The 25,274-nt window shown below is 39.1% G+C and overlaps 1 protein-coding gene across 1 annotated transcript in view; it reads left to right on the plus strand.

Moving 5' to 3' along the window:
• The window catches only part of Cngb3 (cyclic nucleotide gated channel subunit beta 3), a 248,128-nt gene that overhangs the window by 164,554 nt on the left and 58,300 nt on the right, over window positions 1-25,274 (plus strand). Inside the window, exons 12-13 of the mRNA NM_001271238.1 lie at window positions 12,823-12,982; window positions 15,998-16,095. Coding sequence (NP_001258167.1) covers window positions 12,823-12,982; window positions 15,998-16,095 — 258 coding nt within the window. The remainder of the gene's footprint in view (window positions 1-12,822; window positions 12,983-15,997; window positions 16,096-25,274) is intronic.

The following is a 25,274-nucleotide window of genomic DNA, read 5'->3' on the forward strand; positions in this document are numbered from 1 at the left end:
CAGGTCTACAGCACTCCTGACACACAGGCGTATAGGACAGTCTAGCCACTGTCAGAAATAACAGAACAAAGTAACACTAGAGATAATCTGATGGCGAGAGGCAAGCGCAGGAACCCAAGCAACAGAAACCAAGACTACATGGCATCATGGGAGCCCAATTCTCCCACCAAAGCAAACATGGAATATCCAAACACACCAGAAAAGCAAGATCTAGTTTCAAAATCATATTTGATCATGATGCTGGAGGACTTCAAGAAAGACATGAAGAACTCCCTTAAAGAAATGCAGGAAAACATAAATAAATAAGTAGAAGCCTACAGAGAGGAATCACAAAAATCCCTGAAAGAATTCCAGGAAAACACAATCAAACAGTTGACAGAATTAAAAATGGAAATAGAAGCAATCAAGAAAGAACACATGGAAACATCCCTGGATATAGAAAACCAAAGGAAGAGACAAGGAGCCGTAGATACAAGCATCACCAACAGAATACAAGAGATACAAGAGAGAATCTCAGGAGCAGAAGATTCCATAGAAATCATTGACTCAACTGTCAAAGATAATGTAAAGCAGAAAAAGCTACTGGTCCAAAACATACAGGAAATCCAGGACTCAATGAGAAGATCAAACCTAAGGATAATAGGTATAGAAGAGAGTGAAGACTCCCAGCTCAAAGGACCAGTAAATATCTTCAACAAAATCCTGGAAGAAAACTTCCCTAACCTAAAGAAAGAGATACCCATAAGCATACAAGAAGCATACAGAACTCCAAATAGATTGGACCAGAAAAGAAACACCTCCCGTCACATAATAGTCAAAACACCAAAGGCACAAAATAAAGAAAGAATATTAAAAGCAGTAAGGGAAAAAGGTCAAGTAATATATAAAGGCAGACCTATCAGAATCACACCAGACTTTTCGCCAGAAACTATGAAAGCCAGAAGATCCTGGACAGATGTCATACAGACCCTAAGAGAACACAAATGCCAGCCCAGGTTACTGTATCCTGCAAAACTCTCAATTAACATAAATGGAGAAACCAAGATATTCCATGACAAAACCAAATTTACACAATATCTTTCTACAAATCCAGCACTACAAAGGATAATAAATGGTAAAGCCCAACATAAGGAGGCAAGCCACACCCTAGAAAAAGCAAGAAACTAATCGTCATGGCAATAAAACAAAGAAAAGAAAAGCACACAAACATAACCTCACATCCAAATATGAAAATAACAGGAAGCAATAATCACTATTCCTTAATATCTCTCAACATCAATGGCCTCAACTCCCCAATAAAAAGACATAGATTAACAAACTGAATACGCAATGAGGACCCTGCATTCTGCTTCCTGCAGGAAACACACCTCAGAGATGAAGACAGACACTACTTCAGAGTGGATGGCTGGAAAAAAACTTTCCAAGCAAATGGTCAGAAGAAGCAAGCTGGAGTAGCCATTCTAATATCAAATAAAATCAATTTTCAACTAAAACTCATCAAAAAAGATAAGGAAGGACACTTCATATTCATCAAAGGAAAAATCCGCCAGGATGAACTCTCAATCCTAAATATCTATGCCCCAAATACAAGGGCACATACATACGTAAAAGAAACCTTACTAAAGCTCAAAACACACATTGCACCTCACACAATAATAGTAGGAGATTTCAACACCCCACTCTCATCAATGCACAGATCATGGAAACAGAAATTAAACAGAGACGTAGACAGACTAAGAGAAGTCATGAACCAAATGGACTTAACAGATATTTATTGAACATTCTATCCTAAAGCAAAAGGATATACATTCTTCTCAGCTCCTCATGGTACTTTCTCCAAAATTGACCATATAATTGGTCAAAAAACGGGCCTCAACAGACACAGAAAGATAGAAATAATCCCATGCGTGCTATCAGACCACCACGGCCTAAAGCTGGTCTTCAATAACAATAAGGGAAGAACGCCCACATATATGTGGAAGTTGAACAATGCTGTACTCAATGATAACCTGGTCAAGGAAGAAATAAAGAAAGAAATTAAAGACTTCTTAGAATTTAATGAAAATGAAGGTACAACATACCCAAACATATGGGACACAATGAAAGCTATGCTAAGAGGAAAACTCATGGCTCTGAGTGCCTGCAGAAAGAAACAGGAAAGAGCATATGTCACCAGCTTGACAGCACACCTAAAAGCTCTAGAACAAAAAGGAACAAATACACCCAGGAGGAGTAGAAGGCAGTAAATAATCAAACTCAGAGCTGAAATCAGCCAAGTAGAAACAAAAAGCACCATAGAAAGAATCAATAGAACCAAAAGTTGGTTCTTTGAGAAAATCAACAAGATAGATAAACACTTAGCCGGACTAAGGAGAGGACACAGAGAGTGTGTCCAAATTAACAAAATCAGAAATGAAAAGGGAGACATAACTACAGATTCAGAGGAAATTCAAAAAATCATCAGATCCTACTATAAAAGCCTATATTCAACAAAACTTGAAAATCTTCAGGAAATGGACAATTTCCTAGACAGATACTAGGTACCGAAGTTAAATCAGGAACAGATAAACCAGTGAAACAACCCCATAACTCCGAAGGAAATAGAAGCAGTCATTAAAGGTCTCCCAACCAAAAAGAGCCCAGGTCCAGATGGGTTTAGTGCAGAATTCTATCAGACCTTCATAGAAGACCTCATACCAATACTATCCAAACTATTCCACAAAATTGAAACAGATGGAGCACTACCGAATTCCTTCTATGAAGCCAAAATTACTCTTATACCTAAACCACACAAAGACCCAAAAAAGAAAGAGAACTTCAGACCAATTTCCCTTATGAATATCGACGCAAAAACACTCAATAAAATTCTGGAAAACCGAATTGAAGAGCACATCAAAATAATCATCCACCATGATCAAGTAGGCTTCATCCCAGGCATGCAGGGATAGTTTAATATACGGAAAACCATCAACGTGATCCATTATATAAACAAACTGAAAGAACAAAACCACATGATAATTTCATTAGATGCTGAGAAAGCATTTGACAAAATTCAACACCCCTTCATGATAAAAGTCCTGGAAAGAATAGGAATTCAAGGCCCATACCTGAACATAGTAAAAGCCGTATACAGCAAACCAGTTGCTAACATTAAACTAAATGGAGAGAAACTTGAAGCAATCCCACTAAAATCAGGGACTAGACAAGGCTGCCCACTCTCTCCCTACTTATTCAATATAGTTTTTGACGTTCTAGCCAGAGCAATCAGACAACAAAAGGAGGTCAAGGGGATACAGATCGGAAAAGAAGAAGTCAAAATATCACTGTTTGCAGATGATATGATAGTGTATTTAAGTGATCCCAAAAGTTCCACCAGAGAACTACTAAAGCTGATAAACAACTTCAGCAAAGTGGCTGGGTATAAAATTAACTGAAATAAATCAGTAGCCTTCCTCTACACAAAAGAGAAACAAGACGAGAAAGAAATTAGGGAAATGACACCCTTCATAATAGACCCAAACAATATAAAGAACCTCGGTGTGACTTTAACCAAGCAAGTAAAAGATCTGTACAATAAGAACTTCAAGACTCTGAAGAAAGAAATTGAAGGAGACCTCAGAAGATGGAAAGATCTCCCATGCTCATGGATTGGCAGGATTAACATAGTAAAAATGGCCATTTTACCAAAACCAATCTACAGATTCAATGCAATCCCCATCAAAATACCAATCCAATTCCTCAAAGAGTTAGACAAAACAAGTTGCAAATTCATCTGGAAGAGCAAAAATCCCAGGATAGCTAAAACTATTCTCAACAATAAAAGGACTTCAGGGGGAATCACTATCCCTGAACTCAAGCAGTATTACAGAACAATAGTGATAAAAAAAACTGCATGGTATTGGTACAGAGACAGACAGATAGACCAATGGAACAGAATTGAAGACCCAGAAATGAACCCATACACCTATGGGCACTTGATTTTTGACAAAGGAGCCAAAACCATCCAATGGAAAAAAGATAGCATTTTCAGCAAATGGTGCTGGTTCAACTGGAGGTCAACATGTAGAAGAATGTAGATCGATCCATTCTTATCACGCTGTACAAAGCTTAAATCCAAGTGGATCAAGGATCTCCACATCAACCCAGATACACTCAAACTAATAGAAGAAAAAGTGGGGAAGAACCTTGAACACATGGGCACTGGAGAAAATTTCCTGAACAAAACACCAAGGGCTTATACTCTAAGATCAAGAATCGACAAATGGGATCTCATAAAACTGCAAAGCTTCTGTAAGGCAAAGGACACTGTGGTTAGGACAAAACGGCAACCAACAGATTGGGAAAAGATCTTTACCAATCCTACAACAGATAGAGGCCTTATATCCAAAATATACAAAGAACTCAAGAAGTTAGACCACAGGGAGAAAAATAACCCTATTAAGAAATAGGGTTCAGAACTAAACAAAGAATTCACAGCTGAGGAATGCCGAATGGCTGAGAAACACCTAAAGAAATGTTCAACATCTTTAGTCATCAGGGAAATGCAAATCAAAACAACCCTGAGATTTCACCTCACACCAGTGAGAATGGCTAAGATCAAAAACTCAGGTGACAGCAGATGCTGGAGAGGATGTGGAGAAAGAGGAACACTCCTCCATTTTTGGTGGGATTGCAGACTGGTACAACCATTCTGGAAATCAGTCTGGAGGTTCCTCAGAAAATTGGACATTGAACTGCCTGAGGATCCAGCTATACCTTTCTTGGGCATATACCCACAAGATGCCCCAACATATAAAAAAGACACGTGCTCCACTATGTTCATCGCAGCCTTATTTATAATAGCCAGAAACTGGAAAGAACCCAGATGCCCTTCAACAGAGGAATGGATACAGAAAATGTGGTACATCTACACAATGGAATATTACTCAGGTATCAAAAACAACGGCTTTATGAAATTCGTAGGCAAATGGTTGGAACTGGAAAATATCATCCTGAGTGAGCTAACCCAATCACAGAAAGACATACATGGTATGCACTCACTGATAAGTGGCTATTAGCCCAAATGCTTGAATTACCCTAGATGCCTAGAACAAATGAAACTCAAGACGGATGATCAAAATGTGAATGCTTCACTCCTTCTTTAAAAGGGGAACAAGAATACCCTTGGCAGGGAAGAGAGAGGCAAAGATTAAAACAGAGACTTAAGGAACACCCATTCAGAGCCTGCCCCACATGTGGTCCATACATATACAGCCACCCAATTAGACAAGATGGATGAAGCAAAGAAGTGCAGACCGACAGGAGCCGGATGTAGATCGCTCCTGAGAGACACAGCCAGAATACAGCAAATACAGAGGCGAATGCCAGCAGCAAACCACTGAACTGAGAATAGGACCCCGTTGAAGGAATCAGAGAAAGAACTGGAAGAGCTTCAAGGGGCTAGAGACAGCATATGAACAACAATGCCAAGCAACCAGAGCTTCCAGGGACTAAGCCAGTACCTAAAGACTATACATGGACTGACCCTGGACTCTGACCTCATAGGTAGCAATGAATATCCTAGTAAGAGCACCAGTGGAAGGGGAAGCCCTGGGTCCTGCTAAGACTGAACCCCCAGTGAACTAGACTGTTGGGGGGAGGGCGGCCATGGGGGGAGGGTTGGGAGGGGAACACCCATAAAGAAGGGGAGGGGGAGGGGTTAGGGGGATGTTGGCCCGGAAACCAGGAAAGGGAATAACACTCGAAATGTAAATAAGAAACACTTAAGTTAATAAAAAAAAGTAATAATAAAAAATGTTTTCGTCATGGTATGCACTCACTGATAAGTGGCTATTAGCCCAAATGCTTGAATTACCCTAGATGCCTAGAACAAATGAAACTCAAGACGGATGATCAAAATGTGAATGCTTCACTCCTTCTCTAAAAGGGGAACAAGACTACCCTTGGCAGGGAAGAGAGAGGCAAAGATTAAAACAGAGACTGAAGGAACACCCATTCAGAGCCTGCCCCACATGTGGCCCATACATATACAGCCACCCAATTAGACAAGATGGATGAAGCAAAGAAGTGCAGACTGACAGGAGCCGGATGTAGATCGCTCCTGAGAGACACAGCCAGAATACAGCAAATACAGAGGCGAATGCCAGCAGCAAACCACTGAACTGAGAACAGGACCCCCGTTGAAGGAATCAGAGAAAGGACTGAAAGAGCTTGAAGGGGCTCGAGACGCCATATGTACAACAATGCCAAGCAACCAGAGCTTCCAGGGACTAAGACACTACCTAAAGACTATACATGGACTGACCCTGGACTCTGACCTCATCGGTAGCAGTGAATATCCTAGTAAGAGCACCAGTGGAAGGGGAAGCCCTGGGTCCTGCTAAGACTGAACCCCCAGTGAACTAGACTGTTGGGGGGAGGGCGGCCATGGGGGGAGGGTTGGGAGGGGAACACCCATAAGGAAGGGGAGGGGGGAGGGGGATGTTTGCCCGGAAACCAAAGAATTATTATTAAGTATTAAATAAATTAAAAAAAAGTTTTCGTGACTCTTCTATTTAATTATTATTAATTAATAATTAATAATTAATTAATTTTATGTATGTATTTACATTCTAAATACTGCTCTCCTCCATCCCCCTTCTCCTTCTCCTCTCATAGGGTGGCCCTCCCGCTGGGTATCACTCTACTCCGGTGCATCAAGTCTCCGCAGGTTTAGGTTCATTCTCTCCCATTAAAGCTAGGCAAGGCATTCCTGCTACATATATTCTGGAGCCTGTGACCAGTCCACATATGCACTTTTGTTGGTGGCTCAGTCTCTGGGAGCTCCCAGGAATCCCAGTTAGTTGACCCTGATGGTCTTCCTGTGGGGTTGCCATGCCCTTCAGAGCCTTCAATCCTTCCCCTAACTCTTCCATAGGGGTCGCTGACCTCCAACCAATGACTGTATGTGGTTATCTGCAGTCTCAGTCATTTGCTGCGTAGAGCCTCTCAGGGGACAGCTATGGTTGTAGGCTCCAGTCTACATGCACAACATAGCATCACTAATGATGCCAGGAATTGGTGCCTGCCCATGAGATGGGACTCAAGTTACACTAGTCACTAGTCAGCCATCTCTTCAGCATCTGCTCCAATTTTGTTCCTTCATTTTTGTTTTTGTTTTTGTATATTTGTATTGGATATTTTTTAATTTAAATTTCAAATGTTATTCCCTTTCCCGGTTTCCTGTCCATAAGCCCCCTATCCACCCCTCTCCCCCTTCTTCTTTAAGGGTGTTACCCCTCCCCAACCACCCCTCTCCCATTCCCACCTCCCTGCCCTGATATTCCCCTACACCGGGAGGGGGCGGTGTCCAGCCTTGGAAGGACCAAAGGCTTCTCCTCTCATTGGTGCCCAACAAGGCCACCTTCATTTCTTTTAGACAGGACCAATTTGGGGTAGAAAGTTTTGTTTTTGTATGTGTATTGATGTACCCATCCCTTCACTGAGAGTCCTCTGTCTGGCTACTGGGGATGGTTTCTTCAAATGCCCATATCCTGTTGGGCATTTTGGCTAAGGTCATCCACACTGACTCCTGGAGGCCTCCCCCATCCCAGGTCTCTGAGACTTCCTAGATATTCCGTTATGCCCCCATCTCAACCCCAGCAGCTGTATCCATTCATTTTCCTGGCCCTCCGGCCCTCTCTCCTGTCTGTCCCCATACCTGATTCTGCTCACCTATTCCCCTTGCACTCTGCTCTCCCACCCAGGTTCCTCCTTCCCTCTGCTTTCTAGGACTATTTTGCTCCCCCTTCTAAGTGGGATTCATGCATTCTCACTTGTGCCTTCTTTCTTGTTTAAGTGTTTTGAACCTGTAGAATACCATGGGTATTCTGTATTTTTTTGGCTAATATCCTTTTATCAGTGAGTATATACCATGCATGTCTTTTTGGGTCTGGGTTACCTAATTACTTCAATCAGGATGATATTTTCTAGTTCCCTTCATTTGTCTACAAAATCATGATGCCCTTGTTTTTACTGAATGGAATACTGAATAGTATTCCATTGTGTAAATGAACCACATTTTCTTTTTTTCTTTTTTTTTTCTTTGGATTTTTTTTTGGTATTATTTGGTTTTTTATTATTCTTTAATTTTTTCTTTTTTCTTCTTTTTTTTATTAACTTGAGTATTTCTTATTTACATTTCGAGTGTTATTCCCTTTCCCGGTTTCCGGGCAAACATCCTCCTAATCCCTCCCCCTCCCCTTCTTTATGGGTGTTCCCCTCCCCATCCTCCCCCCATTGCTGCCCTCCCCCCAACAGTCTAGTTCACTGGGGGTTCAGTCTTAGCAGGATCCAGAGCTTCCCCTTACACTGGTGCTCTTACTAGGATATTCAATGCTACCTATGAGGTCAGAGTTCAGGGTCAGTCCATGTATAGTCTTTAGGTAGTGGCTTAGTCCCTGGAAGCTCTGGTTGCTTGGCATTGTTGTACATATGGGGTCTCGAGCCCCTTCAAGCTCTTCCAGTCCTTTCTCTGATTCCTTCAATGGGGGTCCCACTCTCAGTTCAGTGGTGTGCTGCTGGCATTCGCCTCTGTATTTGCTGTATTCTGGCTGTGTCTCTCAGGAGAGATCTACATCTGGTTCCTGTCGGCCTGCACTTCCCTGCTTCATCCATCCTGTCCAATTCGGTGGCTGTATATTTATGGACCACATGTGGGGCAGGCTCTGAATGGGTGTTCCTTCAGTCTCTGTTTTAATCTTTGCCTCTCTCTTCCCTGCCAAGGGTATTCTTGTTCCCCTTTTAAAGAAGGAGTGAAGCATTCACATTTTGATCATCCGTCTTGAGTTTCATTTGTTCTAGGCATCTGGGGTAATTCAAGCATTTGGGCTAATAGCCACTTACCAATGAGTGCATACCATGTGTGTTTTTCTGTGATTGGGTTACCTCACTCAGGATGATATTTTCCAGTTCCATCCATTTGCCTATGAATTTCATAAAGGCATTGTTTTTGATAGCTGAGTAATATTCCATTGTGTAGATGTACCACATTTTCTGTATCCATTCCTCTGTTGAAGGGCATCTGGGTTCTTTCCAGCTTCTGGCTATTATAAATAAGGCTGCTATGAGCATAGTGGAGCACGTGTCTTTTTTATATGTTGGGGCATCTTGTGGGTATATGCCCAAGAGGGGTATAGCTGGGTCCTCAGGCAATGAACCACATTTTTTGTCAACATTCTTTGGCTGCGGGACATCTGGGTTGCTTCCATTTCTGGCTATTTCAAATAAAGCTGCCATGAACATAGTGCAGCACATATCCTTGTGGTATGGTGGAATATATTTTGGGCATATGCCCTGGAGTTGTATAGCTGGGTCCTTAGGTAGAACCATTTCCAATTTTCTGAGGAACTGATATACTGTTTTCCAAAATGGTTGCACAAGTTTCCCTCACTCTACATCCTCTCCAACATGGTGTTGTTGATTGGGTATTTTATCTTAGACATTGTGATTGAGTAAGGGTCATTTTGATTTGCACTTTCCTGATGACTAAGGCTGTTGAACATTTCTTTAAGTGTTTATCAGTCATTAGAGACTCCTCTGTTGAGAATTCTCTGTTTAGATCTGTATCCTGTTTTTAAATGGGTCATTTGGTTTGTTAATGTCTAATTTCTTGAATTCTTTATATGTTTTGGATATTAGCCCTCTTTCAAATGTATAGTTAGTGAAGATCTTTTCCCAATCTGTAGTCTGCCATTTTGTCCTATTAGCAGTGTCCTTTGTCTTACAGAAGCTTTATAGTTTCATGAGGTACCATTTATCAATTGTTAATGTTAGAGCCTGAGCCATTGGTGTTCTGTTCAGGAAACTTTCTCCTCTGCCAATGTGTTAAAGGCTTTTTATTGTTTTCTCTTCTATTAGATTCAGTGCATTCTGTTTTATGTTTGGGTCTTTGACCACTTGGACTTGAGTTTTATGCAGGGTGATATATATGGATCTATTTGTATATTCTTCTGCATGCAGATCAACAGACCAACATAATTTGTAGAAATCACTTTCTTTTTTCCATTGTATAGTTGTGACTTCTCTGTCAAAAATCAAGAATCCATAGGTGTTGGGGTTTGTTTCTATGTCTTTGAATCTATTCCATTAATCAACTGTTTCTGTGCCAATATTATGCAGTTTTATTACTATTGCTCTGTAGTACAGCTTGAAGTCAGGGATGGTGATTTCTCTAGTTCTCTTATCAGGATTCTTTTGGCTATCCTGGGTTTTGTGCTATTCCATATGAAGTTGAGAATTGTTCTTTTAAGATCTGTAAAAAGATGTGCTGGAATTTTGATGGGAATTGCATTGGATCTGTAGATTGCTTTCAGTAACATGGCCATGTGTACTATGTTAATCCTACTGACTCATGACCATAGGAGTCTCCTTCAATTTCTTTCTTCAGGGGCTTGAAGTTTTGTCATACAGATCTTTCACTTGCTTGGTTAGTTACACCAAGACATTTTATATTATTTGTGGCTATTGTAAAAAGTGCTATTTCCCTAATTTCTTTATCAGCCTGTTTTTCATTTGTATACAGGAGGTCTAATGATTTTTTTTGAGTTAAGTTTGTATTCCATCACCATCCTGAAGGGGTTTACAGTTTATCAGCCATAGAAGTTCTCTGGTAGAATTTTTGGGTCACTTATGTACACTATTGTATCATCTACCAATAGCTATACCTTGTCTTATCCCTCTCAAATGTGTATCCCTTTGATCTCCTTTAGTTGTCTTATTGCTCTAGCTAGAACTTCAAGTTTATATTCAGGCACTTTGCTGAAGTTTTATCGACTATAACAGTCCCCTTCATGTTAAAATCTTTGGAGAAATAAGGGATTCAAGACACATGCATAAACACAATAAAAGCAATATGCAGCAAGCCAATAGACAGTAGCAAGTTTAATGGAAAGAAACTTGAAGCAATCCTACTAAAATCAGGGACAAGACAAGGCTGCCCACTCTTTTCCTATCTATTCAATATAGTACTTGAAGTTCTAGCTAGAGTAATAAGGAGAGTGAGGGGATGGAAATTGATAAGGGAGAATTCAAGGTATCACTATTTGCAGATGATATGACAATACGTAAGCAACCCCCACAAGTCTACCAGAGAACTCCTACAGTTGACGAATAACTTCAGCAAAATTAATTCAAAGAAATCAGTAGCCCTCCTTGTGGTGGTTCTTATGCATTTGAAAATCTAATAAGTATAGTGTACTCGCCTTTCAAATTGCATTTGAAGCTGTAACCTGGGCAAGCAACACCTGAAACTGTGGTACTGATATACAAGACTGCAGATAAAGACTTGTACCTTAAGCTCTCAGAATGACTAAAAGATGCTAGGAAGGAAAACAGAAACAAAAGTAAGAGAGCCTCAAACAAAATTGCCATGTATTTAAAATACCAGTGACTGTGCCTCAAATTAATGATCATTGTTTACTCCTGAATTCTATTTTCTGATATAATAATCCCCAAACCCTGATACTTTCTAACTCTCTAACCATCACATGCTTCCCTAGACTGGAACTCCTGTGGAGTACAGATTGCCCTCAATTCCTACATGAGTGAAGCCCAACCCTGGTGAAGGATAGCACATAACATGATCAGATGAATACACTACACATCCTCAGACCCTCAAAACCACTTAATAATGTTTAACTTTGTCCTTGAGTCCCAGCTAACACCTTGTTAGATCTCTTAATCCAATCTCTAATAAATCATGCCTGACAGCCTTCAAAAACTGAATAATGCTCTTTGTGGCATGTGAAGATGGGAAGAGATGATCTAGGTATTGAGACCATAGAAAAAAGATTTGGAAAGCTGTTGAAGAGTAAGCCCTCTAAAAGATGGACAGAAAAGGACTGTCTGTAGAGCTCTTTGCAAATACTTTGAAGAAGTAGTATATTCTATTACCTCTAAAACTGTAAATTTAGGAGGCCATCACAAGGTAAGGTATTTGAGTTATATTTTTTAAAAAATCAAGAGGTTTTTTTCCCATAAGCAGAAAAGACTCCGCAGCTACTAGAATGAAGCAAAGTATTAGTGAGACCTGGCTTTCTTCCTATAATAAACTCACAGTCAAAGCAAATTTATAACCACTTGCTTCTCTCTATGTGAGAGGAAGAGCCGAGCAATATATCTTTTTTGTGCTGAGACCTTAAAGATCAGCTTTTAACCTAGAGTGGGTTTTTATGGCTGAGTTATAAACATCCGAGAACTAAACCTGACAGTTCCTTAAGGACTGTCACAGCGGCAGACAATGCTTCAGTAATTTCAGCACATTTCAACTTCTGCTGAATACTATGCCTTGCGCATGGGACGGTTTGATTTAATCTGTCTAAACAACACAAAGGGAAGAACAGAGGCTGAAATTGCATGACGAGTTGAGCTGATAGAGGTAACCACCCTGGCTGATCCATGAAAGGTACTTTAGCAAAGAGACTCTCAAAGCCGACTAGCCATTCTGCGGGATAATTGCTCATCTCTCTTTACACTTCCCTTGCATCTGCGCAGGGATTGCTTTAAAATGTCAACTATCATTTTCACAGTAATTCATAAGCATGTGAAGATTGTGTGCAGTCACCTGCATTATGAGACCAAAGCCTCACAAAAATCTCACATTATTGGTCTAATGGGCCTTATTATCGTCAGCGAAATAATCTCATTTCCAACCTTTTATTAGGACCTGATGTCAGTGTGTTAAAATCAAGCAATCAGGGCAATAGACGGGAAATACTGTGTAAGGACAAGCAATTCAGATGGAATTTCTCTCCTGGGTGAGGATGACCGTATTTATGGTTTTAGATGCGTGATGTAATTGGGGCAGCAACAGCCAATCAGAACAACTTCCATGTCTGCATGGACCATATCATTGCCTACATGAACAAATACTCCATTCCTCAGAGTACGCAGCATCGAGTTCGGACTTGGCTGGAATATACGTGGCATTCTCAGAGAATCCTAGGTGAGCGTGACCAGTGATTGCTTATATTCCTCTAAACTTAACCACGTGATACAAATTGTGTAAGATAAAAGAGGAGATCTTTGGATTTGAATAACAGGTTGAAAAATGATCTCTTCAGCATTAATTTTTTTTATTAACTTGAGTATTTCTTATATACATTTCGAGTGTTATTCCCTTTCCCGGTTTCCGGGAAAACATCCCCCTCCCCCCTTCCCTTTCTTATCGGTGTTCCCCTCCCCATCCTCCCCCCCATTGCCGCCCTTCAGCATTAATTTAACATGAAGAAATTTTTCTTAAATGTAATTGCCAAATTCCCAGGCATGTCTTGGGAGAAAATGGAGAAATCTTACTCAGTGACTACCAGATGCTAGAAATTAGTTACACACACACACACACTGATACACACAAGCCACACACAGGCAAACACAGGCAACACACGTACATACTTACAGACATATAGGTGCACACATTTTACACACAGACCCAAACACATACACACACCTGAACACATGACATATAGACAACACACACATATGCACATACATGCACATCACACACACACACACACACACACACACACACACACACAAATTGGAGAAATAAGATGCCATTCACCCCTTTTCAGAAGCAAAGAAACAATTGAGGCTCCAACTGCAAAATTTGGCCAAGGACTCATAACTGGAACTGAGCTATGAATTTGTTATCCAAACTCTTATTCTGCCTCCGACAGCTCCTCTCCTCAGGATCACAGTGTGCATTGAAAGCTTAAGCCCCTGGCCATTCTCACTACACAGCATGGTTTGCAATTAGTTCTAAGAGACCATTATTTATCAATATTGCTCTGCAACTCCAGTACTTGAGCTCAAAAAATAATTTTTACTAAAGTACATAAACAAAGTTACGACTTGGTTGACAATAAATTCAATTTTATGTTTTTTTTCTGTAAAAAAAATAAGAATTAATATTACTGAGAAGTCAACAAAAAGCTACTTCCTTTAGTGAAAAAAGATTTTCAAATCACAATGTTTCCTAAGAGAAAAGGGTGTCTACTGGTTCTGGTTATAGGACTTTCCTTCACCAGTCTGCCACTGGTAAGGAACTACAACCCCAGAATCCTCAAAGCACTATGGATCTCCTTTTTACATCTACAGCTACTCAGGAGAGCAATTCTAGGGGCAAAGAAACTGCAAGGAGTGGCTCCTGGTAGCAGCTGTAGACACTGATTCAACTCTGACTGATTCAAATAAATAGCCCTCAGAAATAAAAAAAAAACTATTTTATATGTGAGGGCCTACATGCATTTATTATGTATGTGTGTATGCCTGTTGTGTGCATTTGCCAAAAGAAAATGGCTTTAAGCCCCCTGCAACTGGATTGACAGAAGGTTTTAGGGACCAATATATGGGTCCTGGGCATTGAACTTAGGTCCTCTGCAAGAGCAGCAAGTGCACTTTACAAATCAATCACCTCTCTAGCCCCTAAATTATGATTTTATGTGAAAGATGGTTATATTCATTATCTTTGTTGAAATCAAGTTAACAATATAGCACAGTAATTTTTCCTACTTAAGTAGATATAAGAAGATATCCAAAATAAAACTGAATCTAGTGAGATACACACACACACACACACACACACACACACACACACACACACATATATACATACATATACATATATCTCACATCCTAGCACTTTGAAGACAGAGGCAAGTGAGTCTGTGAGTTGAAAGCTAGCTGGTCCACATTGCCAGTTCCAGGCCAGACAGAGCTATATAATGAGACTCTGTCTCAAAAGTTGCAAATTAAATTTTGAGAGAGAGAGAAAGAGAGAGAGAGAGAGAGAGAGAATAATCTAGATAATGCAACTTCATGAACCCCAAGTATAATTCATAGTAAGAGTGGGCGTTTTTGTTTGTTAAATATTTTGTCAGTCTGCTGGTCCATCATTTAATTCACATGTAAAAAAAAATCCACAATGTATTCAGGTTCATTACTGAAGTTAATAAGCAACTAAATAACAATAATTTAAATTTACTCACTTAGCACATTTCTTCATTAGATTATATTCCCAGCTGAGATGCCTACTAATTATGCTTAACCCAGCAAGTCATTTACAGCCTCTCTGAGTTTAAATTCTTTTATTCTTCTTCTATCTGCAAAGTAGAAACAAATTCCTGGTCCCTAGATTATTATAAAGGTCAAATAAAAATAATGGACATGACGGATCTCCATATGCCTTCAAACACCCCACCACTCATCATTGGCCATCCTTAAGCTGACAGGGCTGGCAGAAACAAGACCTAGATCATTTTTCCATCTAAGCCTCTTCACTAACCTTTGTCTCACAGGCATTAAATTTAATATCTTAAAACTTCTAAAGATGATGCTCCAGAATATTCAGTTTGCCATTTATAGTTAAAATACGTCTTTCCTCTCATGAGCAGAAGAGCACCATTGCGATGTGTGGCGGGCTGGGTAGGCTACTGCCTGTGATTCCAGCATCAGGGAGGCCCCAGAAGGAAAATAAATTGCGTAAAACCAACCTAGGCTACACTGCAAGGTCTTGAGTCTCAAAACAAGAAAGGGACACATCTGAAACCCCAGTGCATTAAAGGTAAAGAAGGATCTCTAGAATCTATTGGTGAACCAACCTAGATGAGAGTTCCAAGGTCAGTGAGAGCCTTTATGTCAAAAATCAGAGTGGAGAGTAATCAAGGAAGAGCCCAGATGTCCTCCTCTCACGTCCGTACAAGCACACATGGCACATGCACACATATGAGTTAAACACATACATGCACATGAGCGTACACATATATACACACATGCATACATACACACATAGCCTTGATGGTAGTTATCTAGATCTAATACTTAGACACACTGATTATTCAGATATATTTGTTCATACAACATTTGAATGTTGTTCATTTTCAATTATTTTTCTACTTACGCTTTGGTGAATTGTTTTCCTAATTGTTCATCTTTGGACATTGATATATTTATTTTTACAAAGATGAGTCCAACTTGCTTGAGACCCTCCCAACAGCAATGCAGTTGTCTGTTGCCATTGACATAAACTTCAATATCATCGACAAAGTGGAGCTGTTCAAGGCAAGTACTTTTATAATTAATAGAAAGATGCAGTATCAATTTCTCAAAACCAACCTAACTTCTTGCATTATACGGAATTCATGAGTTTTTTCTTATCTTTCCATTTTTATTGCATTTTATTAATTTGTTTTGTCTGTGCATGTGGACGATTTAGAATACGCATGTGCCAAGGTACGCATGTGGTTATCAGAGGGAAATTTATAAGAGTCCGTGGGTCGAGCTGAGGTCAACAGATTTGGCAGCAGTTGCCTTTACCTGCTGAGGCATCTCACAGGCCCTGCCTTATGCTTTAACAAAGTCAAAATAACCTGGACAATTTACAAGAATCAAAAGGATTATGGGTCCCTGCTCAACAGACAATTTGCTCTTTAGAAGCCTCTCTTTTCTAATTAGTGTCAAGGAAGAGGAGTTATTCAGACAAGTTCTTCAGACTCTCCTTGCATAAATTTAAATTTAATTAAACTCCACTGCTCTGTCTTTGCTAACAAGAGCATCACCTTCCATTATGAACGTGCCTTAGCAACGTATGATGAATCAAGTTCCAAGATCGGCTCTGCTTTGACCTATTCATGTAATTATTACTAATGCTTTAGATGTAGCTTTTTTACTTTAAGGAAAAGTCTTTCAATATAGCATTGGTCTGCCTAGAGTCTGCCATAATAAAAATAAACCAACTTTAACATGGTTCAGGTGATGACATCATCACCAAAATTAATGCTGAAATTCAATTCCTGTATTAAGAGACTTAGGGCTAGTGACTAAGTTATTAAAACTCTATCTTCTTGCTGTATGTCTTTTTCTAGGGAGACATGGATGTCTATTCACTTGAGACAGAGCAATAATGACAAAATAATTCTGCTCAAGTAAAGCAGTGAGTGTGTAGGGTTTGATTACAGAAGCATAGGTCAGGAGTTACCTACAGCAGCATGGGTAACTCAAAGACATGGTAGGAAAGCCCATCCCAGCATCAGTGATGTCTCACACAAGCTGCACCTCTGAAACTCTCTGCTCAACTTTGAAGCAGCTCCCCTTCCCCAGCAACTACTTACTGCTTACGTAACCTTACAGACAGCCCTGTGAAATTGGAACCTTTCTGAGCTTCCTGGGTCTTAAAAGTTCTGTGAATCTCATAAGTTTCATTACCTTCTTATGAGTTCCCTCCTCTCTCAAGGAGAGACTGTCTGAATTCAGACGAAAGAGCTACACCTCTCCTGAATACAAACACACAAACAGACTAAGATGTGTTAGCTTAGAGTGATAAAACTACTGCATGGACATGTCATGTAAACAACTTGATTCCAAATCTTCTGTTCCTGGGAGAGGTTTATGTTAGAACTATAATTTAGACCCCTCCATATATCGATGTATTTTAAGCCATAGCAACCATGTGAACACTGAGTTCCAGGAAAGACTGAAAAGAAAATGTAATCCATTAAGGAGCACATGACATAAAATACATAATTACCACCTGTGAACTGTAGATTGAAAAACAGAAGCTGTGTGCTGGATTGTTAGGCAAAGTTCCTTCAAATCCTGGGCCAACTGCTGGCTGACTCCGTATACTACTAGAAGCAAGACAATATCCAAAAACCCTTAATTGTTTTCTGATCTAGTTTTCCACCAGGATTTTGATAAAAGTATAACAGGTATGATATTAATTTGCTAGATGACATAAAACAGAAAAAATAATCTTGATTGTGCTGATTGTAAATTATAAATATTCAAAGTAAACATTTTTAAACAGTGAATAAAGCCAAATTGACAGCAACAAGCAGGAAAATAAGACATTTCAATGTTTAGAAGAATGCTACCTCTTTAAGAGTTCTTTTTTAGACCTAGGATCTTTACTGTCTTCAAACTCTGCAAATCACAGTTATAGATGAGATTTCTCTAAATTTTTACCTAATATAGGTTTTTCTGATTACGTAAACTACATGAAGTCTAACATACCATGTCATGAATAGTAAGTTTTAAGAGCGGCACTGAATTTGAATATTTTTTCAGCTAACATGAGAATGGGGATTGAGTAATAGGCCAACTGACAAGACAGAAATATGATCAACAATTGCTTCTAGGGGGGAGTTATGAATGGAGATATCAAAGAGGAATACGTCTGTAGGACAGAGTACACAGCACAGTTTCTGCCACAGAACAGCTGTGAGATCTCTCTCCCTCCCCACAGTATTTAAGCAGTTAACAACTGCTGTAGGGAGGAAGGCTACTTACTTAGAATTGATATATTTGATCCTATGCAATGACTCCCCTAAATAGGACAGTTAAATTCTGGACCTGAGATCTATGTGTCCTCCCTAGACCCCTCCCTCCTTTTTACCTAACCTCTCTGCATCTAACTATTATAGCTTGGCTATCATCTTCTTAATGGTTAATATCTACTTAGCAAGTGAGAACATACCATGTGTGTCTTTCTGCGTTTGGGTTATCTCAACTCAGGATGATGTTTTCTAGTTCCATCCCTTTGTTGCAAGTTTCATAAAGTTATTTTTTTTGAAACAGCAAAGTAACATTTCATTGTATAAATATGTAAATGTGTAAATATACCACAGTTTCTTTATCCATTTTTCTGTTAAGAGACATCTAAGTTACTTGTTTCTAGCTATTGTGAATTAAGCTACAAAGAACACAGTGGGAAGTGTTCTTATGGTAAAATGGAGCATCCTTTGGATGTAATGCCTGGGTTTTGATGTAAATCGATTCCCAATTTTCAGAGAAATGTGATATTGATTTCCATAGTGGCCATACAAGTTTGCACTCCCACCAGTAATGGAGGGGTGTTCTTTTTGTTCCATATCCTTGCCAGCGTGAGGTGTTACTTGTGCTATTGATCACTGCCATTCTGACAGGAGTAAATGGAATCTCAAAGTAGTTTTCATTTGCATTTCCCTGGTGGCTAGGGTTGTTGAACATTCCTTTAAGTGTTTCTAAGCCATTTGAGATTCCTCTATAGAGATTAAATCTCTACCCCATTTTGAGTAAATTTATTTAGTTTTTTGACATCTAGCAGTTGAGTTCTTTATATATTTTGCATATTAGATGTCTATCAGATGTGGAGTTGGTAAAAAATCTTTTCCCATTCTGCTACTTTGTCCAATTGATAGTTTCCTTTGCCTTACAGAAGCTTCTCAGTTACATAATGTCTCATTGGTTAACTGTTGATTTTAGGGCCTATGCTTTCAATGTGCTCTTCAAAAAGTCATCTCTTGTGACAATGCGTTAAAGGCTATTCCCCCACTTTCTCTTCTATCGGGTTCAGTACATCTGGATTTATATTTAGGTCTTTGATGCATGTGTTCTTGAGTTTTGTGAAGGGTGATAAATATGGTTCTTCTACAAGTAGGCATTCAGTTTTACCAGAACTATTTTTAAAGATGCTGTCTTTTGTCCCAGTGTGTGTTTCTCACTTATTTTAATCAGAAGTTAGGTGTCCACATGTATGTAGATTTGTGTCCTGAGACTTCAAAATTGGTTTCACGTCCCCAGCTCCGAAAAAAAAGAACAAAAAAAAATTGGTTTCACTAATCAATATGTCTGGTCTGCTTTTATGTCAAAACCATGCAATTTTTATTACTCTATTTCTGGGTACAAATTGAAATCAGGAATGGTGATACTTACAGCAGTTATCTTATTTTTTGGGTTATTTTAACTCCTCTGGCTTTTGTCGTTGTTGTTGTTTGTTTGTTTGTTTGTTTGTTTTGTTTTATGAGGTTGACAATTCCCCTTTTGAGATCTGTAAAGAATTGTGTTGAGATGTTTATATTACTTGAGGCTATATAAAAAGTGTTGTTACCTGGTTTCTTCTCCAATTTGTTTGTCATTTGTATATAATTTTTTAAATTAATCTTGAATCCAGCCACTTTGTTAAAAGTGTTTATCAACTATACGACTTCCCTGGCAAAATATTTTGGGTGACTTATGTATACTATCATATCATCTACAAATAATGATACTTTGGCTTCTTCCTCATAATTTATATCCCCATTGGGCTCCTTCAGTTGACTTATTGCTCATGCTAATACTTAAAGTACTATACTGAATAGATATGGAGTGTATAACCTTGTTTCCCTGATTATAGTGAAATTGCTTTAATTTTTTCTTTACTTAATTTAATGTTGGCTATAGGCTAGCTGTAAATTGCCTTTATTATATTTAGTATGTTTTTGTATCCCAAATCTCTACAGGACATTTATCATGAAGGGGTGTTGAATTTTTTCAAAGGCCTTTTTTTACATGAGAAGATTATATTTTTTCTTTTGTATGGTGGGATACATTTATTGATGTTGAGCCATCCCTGAATATCTGTGATGAAGCTTACTTGATAATAATGATCTTTTTCATATGTTCTTGGATTCAGTTTACAAGTATTTTTATTTTTTATTCAGTTTGCAAGTGTTATTGAATATTTTTGTGTCTATGTTCATAAGGGAAACTGGTCTCTAATTTGCTTTGTGAGTCTTTATGTGGCTTGAATATCAGGGCGACTGTAGCCTTATAAAAGGAATTTGTCAATGTTCCTTCTGTTTCTATTTTGTGAAATCATTTGAGCAATGAGCTATTAATTTTTCTTTGAAACTTTGGTAGCATTCTACACTAAAACTGGGCTTCTTGTTGTTGTTGTTGTTGTTTTTGTTGTTTTTGTTGTTGTTGTTGTTGCTGCTGCTGCTGCTGCTGCTGCTGCTGCTGCTGCTGTTCAGTTTGCAAGCCTTCTGTTGGACCTATTGTTATTGGCAAACAGATTTACTCTGTGGTGGCCTGATAGGGTGCAGAATGGTATTTCAATTGCCTTGTATCTGTTGAGACTTGCTCTGTGTCTAAGTATGGAGTCAATTTTGGAGATGAGGTGCTCAGAAGAATGTGTTTGGAAGAGACATTTTATGAATATCTGTTAGGTTCACTTAGTTTATAATATCTGTTAGCTCCAATATTTCTCTGGATGACCTACCTCCCCACTATCAGTGTGTCAGGGTCTATATGTGATTTAAACCATAGTAGTGTTTCTTTTATAGACTTGGTTGTGCTTATGTTTGGGGCACCAATGTTAAGAATTGAGATGTCCTCTTGGTAGATTTTTTTCCTTCGATGAGTATATAGTGTCCTTCCCTATCTCTTTGGAATAATTTTGTTTGAAGTCTATTTTGTTAGCTATTAAAATGGCTATACCAGCTTGCTTTAAGTCCATCTACTTTGCATATCTTTTTCTAACACTTAATCTGAGGTAATATCTATCTTTGAAGTGTCTTTCTTGGATATAGCAGAAGGATGAATCCTGTTTTCGGATAAATTCTGTTAGTCTGTGACATTTTATTAGAGAATTGAGACCACTGATATTGAGAGATTGTCAATGACCAATGATTGTTGATTCCTGTTATTTTGTAGTTGGTGGCAGTGATAGTGATGGTATTGGTGTGTGTGTGTGTATTTCCCTTCTTTTAGTCTTGCTTGTGAGATTACTCATTTCCTGTGTTTCCACGGGTTTAAGTACCATCTTGAGGTTTGGGTTTTCCTTCTAGCTTCTTCTGTGGGGCTGGATTTGTAGATGGCTATTGTTTAAACTTTATTTTTATCATGGAATATTATAAAAATCTTCTCCATGTATGGTGCTCAAAACTTTTGCTGGGTATAGTAGTCTATGCTGACATCTGTGTTCTCTTAGAGTCTATAGCACATCTGCCCAAGTTCTTCTGACATTTAGAATCTCCACTGAGAAGTTGCGTGTAATTCTAACAGGTCTGCCTATATATGTTTCTTGACCCTTTTTCTTTACAGATTTAATGTTATTTATTTTTTGGCATGTTTTGTGTTTTGATTATTATGTGGTAAGGGAATTTTTCTTTTCTGGTTCAATCTATTTGGTGTCTGTATCCTCCTTTTATCTTTATAGGAATCTCTTTCTTTAGGTTAGGAAAACTTTGTCTACGATTTTGTTGAAAAAACTTTGGGGCCTTTCATCTAGGATTCTTCTCCTTCCTCTAAATCTATTATATTTAGATTTGGTCTTTTGATACTGTCCCAAATTTCAAAATGCTTTGTGTCAGGAATATTGTAGACTTACCATTTTCTTTGACCGATGTATCTATTTCTTCTGTTGTAACTTCAGTGCCTGAGACTTTGTCTTGCAAGCTTCATATTCTGTTGGTGAAGCTTGCCTCTGAAGTTCTTGTTTGAGTTCCTAAATTTTTCATTTCCAGTTTGTGGTTTCTTTATTGCTTCTATTTCCATCTCTGGGTCTTGACAGTTTTATTTACTTCCTTCAACTGCTTATTTGTATTTTCTTGACTTTATTTAAGGTATTTGTCATTCTTTTTCTCCAATAATTTGTTTGTGCTTTCCAGGATTTCCTTAAAGTATTTATTCATTTTCTCTTTAAGGACTTCTATTTTCTTCATATAATTGGCTATCAGGTCTTTTTTTTTCTTGTGCTATTCAAGGTCTGCTCTGGTAAGATAGCTGGGGTATAGTGGGCACATGTTGTCCTCGCTGTTATTGATTATATTTGTACGCTGGCTTCTAGACATCTGGGTTCAGGATGATGATAGGTCTAGGTGCTGGCTTCTGGATTTCACTTTGTTGGATGAGTGTTTTGTGCCTTGGTGACTTTTGCTTCTCTGAGTTTTCCTAGCCTGCTCAGCTGGTGCATTCACAGAGAATGCCTGCTGCTGATAGAGGTACACGTTGGGGGAGGAGTGTTAGGAGAGGATGGTCTGTGGGATCCACAGGGAATATGGGCAGTGGAGGTGGAGGCTACAGCTGGTGATCTTCTCTTGCAGCATTTGGTTTACGACTGAGGGATGAGGTGTAGGTGAACAGACACCAAAGAGGACTGTGAGCAGCCTACCTGGTTTTCAGTCAGATGTGACCTGTTGCTAACTAATACACTTTGAAAGAAAGCTCAGTAGGCACTATCTCTGTTTTATCAGGCAGTAAACAATGTAGCCAACCAGGGTAAGGCCCAGAACTCTAAGCAATGCAGTAGAGTTTAAGCACGGGTCGTTCACATCACAGACTGGATTTAAGCACTGTGGGATGGTACATTTTGGTTTCCCACCAACCTCATCCTAGTAATTGATTGGACAATGAGTGCACCAGTCTGCCCTCAGTCAATGAGATAATCACCTTAAAAGACATACTTGTGCTTCATGTTTCAATAGTGTGACTGTTTGGCACTGTTACTCTGCACTTCTGTCAGTCAGTACAATACATGATGGTGGGTGGGAAGACTCAGGAGAGAGAGTGATCACCTCATGGTAGCTAGAAAACAAAGAGTTGAAGAGTCAGAGCTTGGGTCACAATATTCCCTTCAAGGACACATCCCAAATCATCGAATTTCCTTCCATTAAGCACTAATTACTATAGAGTCCAGCAACTCGGATCTCTCTGGCATGCTATCAACTGGGGTCCAGCTTTTAATATGTGAGCCTTTGAATGCATTTACTATTCAAACAGTAGCAGTTAGGATCGAGGAGAAGTTCCCTGAGAGTGCAAGCATTAAAGTGATCCTTTCTCAGCATTCTCCCGCTTAGATGGAGTGTACCAGTCAGAGACAAAGCCACACACACTTTTCCAATAGCTTAGTCACACATCTGTTATTCCAGAATGTGGGAGGTAAAAGCAGAAGGATCAGGAGTTAAGACCAGCCTCGGCTACACGGTGAGTTTTACACTATTCTAATACACAAGACTCTGTCTCAAAAATAAATTCAATAAATAAATAGATACCAAAATGCTATGTACTTTTTTCCCTCGTAAAGGTAGAAAAAAATTAAACTCACAAGTGTTTCTAAAACTTTGCTTCATTCAATCTGTGTTAGCCAGTAACTTTTGCTACACTTACAAGGAACTATTGGTTTTAACACAGCTTAATCATAAATTGTGCATTTTTTCCATTATAATGGCTCCTTGAAGATTCTTTGTTACTTCAGGCCCAAAAATGATTATTAATCTTATCAAGTGTGATTCATTTTCATTGTTTTGGGTAATTAATGTTCCCTATATTGTGATGACTTATTATTCTTATTTTGATGTTTAAACGTATATATTTTTATTAAATTAAGCTGGGGAAATCACACTAGGCCATGAAATTACCAGAAATGGAATGAAATTTAATAAAAGTTCTGCCATGCCACCTAGTGGCTAGTATTAGAACCTCATTCCTAAAAAATCAAAATGACTGGGAGACCTTGAGACACCAAAAATGAAATCTGAGTATCTACTATGTGCCAATCAAAGGAAACATAATAAATCTGAGCATTTTTCTACTCTGGAAAAAGTGCAGACTCCATCCCGTGCAGAAGACTGTACTGTGACAAGTGACTCACTTATGACTAAAAGCTTCTCAAAAATCTGTGGCTTCCTCTGTAGGAAATAACAGGAGGAATTATTTGCATGTGAGTGACAGTCACACCAGGAATAGAATAGGAAAGGCAAAGTGACAGCCACACTCACACTGAGATCCCAGCAATGGGGGCCAATTCAAAGATGCCTTCCCGCATTGCCTCACCAGGGCCTGAAATCTGACTACCCAGCATTTACACCACCTTTGCTATTACAGCAGGAGTGTCAGTTATGAGGTGCTGTGACTAAGCTTTTCTCAAAGCCTTTGAAAAGTCAGCTTTTAACTTAGATGAATCCCACACTTTCTGAGTGAGCCAGAAGTTGGGCAGTAGGGGACACCTCCTGTAGGGGTCCTTCCTGTAGCTGTACTCTAACTGTCTGCTCATTAAGGTCCCCTAGGGGGAATAGATTCTAAGTAAATATAACATTGTGTATGTGCGTGTGTGTGTGTGTGTGTGTGTGTGTGTGTGTGTGTGTGTGTACTCTATATACTCTATATCAATATTTAACACCTAGGAAAGTAGAGCTGTCTACCACTGAGAAACAAAGGGATGCACTAGCCAGGGAACTTTCACACTGCTAAATGCAAGTTCTTTACATGGCCATGACTTATCCTAGAAGGATGAGTTAGCTTTATCCACAGGTTTCCATCTAGCTAATAAGAACTTCTCACTTGGACCACATAAGGTTCCTGGAAAAACATACACTTATATTCCTAGAGTTATTGACAGCTCTCAAAGAAAGTTGATGAAGAAACCTATTTCTAGTGTTTGCAAATATTGAGTCTATGGCTAGGTCTGATGGGATTTAAGACAGTATTGATAAGCTATGAAC

This window comes from Rattus norvegicus, chromosome 5 (genome assembly GCF_036323735.1).
Source record: "Rattus norvegicus strain BN/NHsdMcwi chromosome 5, GRCr8, whole genome shotgun sequence".
Taxonomy (NCBI): Eukaryota; Metazoa; Chordata; class Mammalia; order Rodentia; family Muridae; genus Rattus; species Rattus norvegicus.